This window comes from Poeciliopsis prolifica, unplaced genomic scaffold (genome assembly GCF_027474105.1).
Source record: "Poeciliopsis prolifica strain line A6 unplaced genomic scaffold, Auburn_PproV2 SCAFFOLD090, whole genome shotgun sequence".
In the NCBI taxonomy this organism is placed as follows: domain Eukaryota; kingdom Metazoa; phylum Chordata; class Actinopteri; order Cyprinodontiformes; family Poeciliidae; genus Poeciliopsis; species Poeciliopsis prolifica.
In genome coordinates, this window is record NW_026562465.1 from 413,324 (window position 1) to 419,071 (window position 5,748).

The window sequence follows — 5,748 nt, forward strand, 5'->3', positions numbered from 1 at the left end:
TCTCTCTCCCTCTCTCTGTTCCCCCTCTCTCTCTCCCTCTCTCTGTTCCCCCTCTCTCTCTCCCTCTCTCTGTTCCCCCTCTCTCTCTCTCTCTCTCTCCCTCTCTCTGTTCCCCCCCCCTCTCTCTCTCTCTGTTCCCCCTCTCTCTCTCTCTCCCTCTCTCTGTTCCCCCTCTCTCTCTACCTCTCTCTCTCTCTCCCTCTCTTTCCCTCTCCTTCCTCTCTCTCTCTCTCTTTCTCTCCCGCCCTCTCTCTCTACCTCACTCTTACACCTTGTTGCCTCCGTTTGCTTTCTTTCTTTGCCTCTGATCTACTTTTCGATCTATTTTCAGATCCACTGCTGGAATTAAGATTTAAACTCGTTTCGAGGATTTTCCAGCAAAGCAGGAGAATAGAGCCTGAAGGGTTTTTTGAAAAGTCTCATCATAAAAGCAACATATTTTGTGTTTTGAGGTTTCCCTCTCCAGGCAGCCAAAATTCCCCCCAAACGCAGACAGCAGGACCGTCCTGCGCTTTCACGGCTCGCTGGCAGGAAGGGACTGGTGGCAGCGGGGGTCCTGGGGATCATGATGGTTCTGGTTTTGGTTGTCCTTATTCCAGTGCTAGTGAACTCAGCTGGAACATTAACGCACTACGAGATGCTCGGCGCTTGTAGGATGGTGTGCGACCCATACAGCACAACCACTCCAAGCAGCACCGGCGCTCCAGACGCGGTCCCGGACAACAGCCTCCTGCAGTCGTTGCCCACTTTTATCCAGGGTCCCAGAGGAGAACCGGGCCGTCCGGGTAAAGTGGGACCAAGAGGAGCTGCAGGTCAACCGGGACACCCCGGTCCAGCTGGGCCACCGGGAAATAGAGGTGAACCGGGAAAACCTGGTTTACCAGGACCCCCGGGACCCGGCGCAGTTGCTGGCGCAATCAGCGCCGCAACCTACAGCACTGTGCCAAAGATCGCCTTTTACGCAGGACTGAAAAAGCAGCACGAAGGATATGAAGTACTCAAATTTGACGACGTAGTGACCAATTTGGGAAATCACTACGACCCAACTTCTGGAAAGTTCACGTGTTCCATTCCTGGGATTTATTTCTTCACGTATCACGTTCTGATGCGTGGAGGAGATGGAACCAGCATGTGGGCGGATCTGTGCAAAAACAATCAGGTAAAAGTTTCAACTTGGAAAAAAAGACATTGAACGTATTTTTCTTGTCATTTGGTTTCCTGTTCTTTTCTCTTCTGCAAGACAAACCTACAAGCAATTAAGTTAGCCATAGTTACAGTTCATAACGTGTTCAAATATTACAATAAGCACGTTTACATAATACATAGGGCTTTAGCATCAATAGCCCACCTGTCCACAACATTCACAGGTAAATGCAAATTACCAACACTGCTGCCAAAATGATTACTTCTGATGCATAAGTGGGTCCTTTTGGACCCGGTGAGGCCATATTTTTGCAATATCTTTGTAATGCAAAGTTTTCATCACTTCATATTCCTCAAAAAATATGTTACATCACACAATTCAAATTTTTAATTGACCTTTTGTACATTTTAAGATATATCATGTTTTATATTACTACCCCATTCTTCTATAAGTGGCCCACATTCATTTCCTATGGAATTTAATGGGAATCTTTGTTTCTTACCAACTGTGACTGTCAGGAAAACATTTTTTTGTGAACTATACACACTAAGTGTCACCCTGAATAATAATATTTTACACATCAAGAAGTCTTACATATAAGTATTATCTTTATTTTTACCTCACAAATGTGTGTGTGTGTCAATCATGAATACTGTAACAGTGTTATTGTCACAACTCAACATATTAAGCCTTCTTCAACGTTAGCCAACACCAGTTATCCAACCAACTAGCTAACATTACCACCTATATTTTATTGTGCATGTGTATTATTTGTGTGTGTGTGTGTGTGTGTGTGTGTGCGTGTGTGTGTGTGTGTGTGTGTGTGTGTGTGTGTGTGTGTGTGTGTGTGTGTGTGTGTGTGTGTGTGTGTGTGTGTGTGTGTGTCTGACACCCTGGATGACAAAATCAGAGAGAAAATGTGTTGAATGACATGCAAAACCTGTTGATCAATATGTTCAAGATTATTTCTTTTATCTTTTCAATAGATAAAGTTAAAATAAAATAAATGAATTTTACTATCTTTGATGACAGTTTTGGTAAGTTTTTAGCCAAGAGACACAGTAAACTCCATGCTCCACAGCTGACTTTAGCTATGCTGTGCAATAATATGTGGTCAATTTGTTTTTGCAAGGCATTGTCTTTTGCCTGACTTCACTTGTGCATGTTGTTTTATGAGGGCAGACTCCCTGACATTAACAATGTGCAGTAAAGCAGGAGTGTGGGATAGCACATCAAATAACAAAACACTGAGTCTGTTGACAAGGTTGACCACTTAATATCTTTACAGTATAGTCACATGCAAAAATTAAGATTAAAAAGTATTTAATTCTTTGCACTGTGACTCATATGACTGCTATAATCACAGGACAGTTCCTGAAAAAATGTATCCAAGGCAAACAGTTAACACATGTGCAGCAGGATCAGCTGGATCGAGTACAGCTGTCTTATTTTTTAGGGGGAAAAAATGTGAAAATATGTTGAGTTTTCAAATCAACTACATGCTGAATTCCTTTAACCCTCAAATTGGTCTTCAAATGATAAAAGGTCGACTTGATGATTTTCTTCATGTGTCACTGAAGGTTCTTTTCGGACCTGATCTCCAGTTTCCAGCTGTAATAACTGAAATTGTGTGCTGACTTTGGATTATTCATTTTATGTACCATATGTAAGCCAAATCCACATATTAATTTGTTCTAATTATCTGCATTGTGCTTAGGGTCAGGCTATGAATAATGCATGCATAAGCACTCTAAATGTGCGCTGTCATATTTTACACACAAGACGGCATGTATAAAAATGAACATGGTGTGATGTTTAGTAGGTGTATGCAAATATGTCTGCTCTGAATATAAGCTTTTTTTGTGGACAATAACAAACTACAAATTGCTTAAATATACTGAAAACTGACTTTATGAACCCAGGCAAAACACAATTCATGAACTAGCAGGCAAAGTGGATGACACAAACACCGAGGATGGGTAGACCAGGAATCAAACTGACCACCATTCTTAATAACATGTCATCAATAACCTTCATACATGGAAGATGTATTTTGTCCTACAAATATTTATTTTGTCTCAAATTTGAGCTGTATAGCTGAAAAATATTGAGTAAATGTTGGTTTCAATAAATGTACAATAGGTTCATAGTACATAGGTTTATACTAACTTAGATATGTATTTATGGATGGTAACAGAGCGGACCAGCAGCTGCTCTATTTCATGCAAATTGAGATGTATAAAGGAAAGATGCATAGCCAGGTGTGTGCACATGGTTTTATGCATTGGAATTCTTTTGTGTGCTACACATTTCAACATTTGTCCTTGTGCCAGTTTGGTGACATTGAGATGTAAAACAGTGTGTCATCTGCACAGTAATGCTAATAATTACAATTATTTATTTTTGTCATCTGAGCTAGGCAGAGCTTGTAGATATTAAATAAGAGTGTCCCCTAGATGGAACCTTGGGGTACCCTGCATGTGATCTGTATCAGATTTGATGAAACGTTGTTAACACAAAGACATCCCTGTTCTGTGGGTAAGATTCAGACCCAACTCTCCAGTGGTTTCAGTAACATGTCACAATCAACAGTGTCAAAAGCTGCGCTGAGGTTCAACAGAACCAACTCTGATTCTTCCACTGCCTGTGTTTATATGAATGTCACTGAACACTTTGACTAGAGCAGTACTGTGGTGAGAACAGAAACCGGACTGAAAAATTTCAAAGCAGATGGTCATTATTAAGAAGCTATTTAACTTTTGAAACAGTTTTTTCAACAATTTTGCTGATGGACATTGATCAATATTTCTCCAATGAAAACTTGTCCAGATTGTTTTTTCTTTTGTTTTTTTCAGCTGTGGTTTGGTGACAAAAAAATTACAAAAAAGTAAACACTTGTCAAAGTAAAAACTAGTTTCTACAAAATAATGACAATTAAAAAATATTTGGCAAAATAAGTAATTGAATTAACTCCTTTGGCTGCAGTTGTAGTTTGGGGTTTAGGTCAAACACATCTCATTTATGGTGCACATCTGAACCCCATTTTTCTTGCTAAACTAATCAACCTCTGTCTCTTTGCATGAGGATTGACTGTGAACAGCCCTTATGCTTTAATGCCCCAGTCATTAAAGCATAAGTGCTGAAACAAAGGAGATTGTTTGGAATTAAGAATTATTTTTATTCCATTTAATTCTATGGTTATGCATATGTTGAGGACAGGCCAACTATGATGATGAATACAAAACTCTAATTTGTGTTGATCTGTTTTCATATTCCTGCAGGTACGTGCCAGTGCCATAGCCCAGGACGCTGACCAAAATTATGACTACGCCAGTAACAGCGCCGTGTTGCATCTGGAGCCAGGAGACGAGATCTACATCAAACTAGACGGAGGCAAAGCTCATGGAGGCAACAACAACAAGTACAGCACCTTCTCTGGGTTTATTATTTATGTTGATTAGATGCTGGCTTTACATACAACAATTGTCATAACTTTATTTTGCTGGTGAAACAGAAAATATAATTCTCTCTCTGTAAACTAAATCTTCTGAATTTGGGAAGATAAATTGTTAAAACTCTTAATTTTAGTTGCTTTTATGTTTTAAAAGACAGTTGTGTTGATGCAGGAAAAAATCTGAAACATGCAGGGCAGAGGACACTCAAGTCCAGTACTGGAAAACACTGAGATAACAGTCACATGATTTAACATGCTTCTTCAAAAATATGTAAAAGGAATCAGTTGTACACAAATTTAGATCAATTATTAAGATACAAGGTGAAATATATCACTATCCTCTAAGCATGGTGTGTTACCAATGAAGAACAATGGACATATTGTTTCAACTGCTAGAATGTTTGTAAAAAGTACAAGTTAAAGAAATGCTGGTGGCACTTCACAATAATTTGACATAATATATCAATTAATGAGGAACTTCTGTCTGCTGTTTCTCAAATCAGACCTATTTTGTTGTCTTTTTCTTCATGCAAACTAAAAGACATTAAGTAAGTGAGCTAGATAATCTTAGCATTAAGTTCAGCATTTTAAAAAGATGTATGACAGTCTGATGAGGATCTGAGGAATCTGATGAAACTCACAACGTTGTTCCTGCAGCCAACAGAAAGGAGGGACACTCCTTTGCTCCCCTCACTGTCTTCTGCAGGACAGAGGACAGTTGGGGGGTAATGTCTGTGGTGCTGCAGCTGCTGTATGACATTGAGGTGCAGTACATCAACACACTCTCAATCAATCAATCAATCAATCAATCAAATTTTATTTGTATAGCACATTTCAGCAGCAAGGCATTTCAAAGTGCTTTACATCATAAACACAAAAACACAAAGTCATGCAACATAGAATTAATAATCAAAAACTACATAAAGTCAAGCTCCATAACAATGCAAATGAAATGTTTTTAATATGTAGGCAGAATTGCAGCACTTTCAGCCAATAATCATTAAATCTGTAATTGATTACATTTCAAATACAATTCTAAACAGAATGTGTTTTTAGTTGAGATTTAAAGGAAATCAGGGTTTCTGCTGTTTTACAGTTTTCTGGAAGTTTGTTCCAGATTTTTGGTGCATAGATGCTGAAAGCTGCTTCT

General features: G+C 39.1%; 1 protein-coding gene across 1 annotated transcript; it reads left to right on the top strand.

Moving 5' to 3' along the window:
* The first annotated feature begins 276 nt into the window (after positions 1 to 276).
* Positions 277 to 5,385, top strand: c1ql3a (complement component 1, q subcomponent-like 3a). The gene is made up of 2 exons (XM_055022754.1): positions 277 to 1,159; positions 4,426 to 5,385. The coding sequence occupies exons 1-2, from the start codon at positions 566 to 568 to the stop codon at positions 4,603 to 4,605; spliced, it is 774 nt and encodes a 257-aa protein (XP_054878729.1). The 5' UTR covers positions 277 to 565; the 3' UTR covers positions 4,606 to 5,385.
* The last annotated feature ends 363 nt before the right edge of the window (positions 5,386 to 5,748 follow it).

Coding starts and splice junctions, on each gene's coding strand:
- c1ql3a (XM_055022754.1), top strand. CDS start 566: ATGATGGTTCTGGTTTTGGTTGTCCTTATTCCAGTGCTAGTGAACTCA. Junction 1,160..4,425: donor ATCTGTGCAAAAACAATCAG/GTAAAAGTTTCA, acceptor ATATTCCTGCAG/GTACGTGCCAGTGCCATAGC.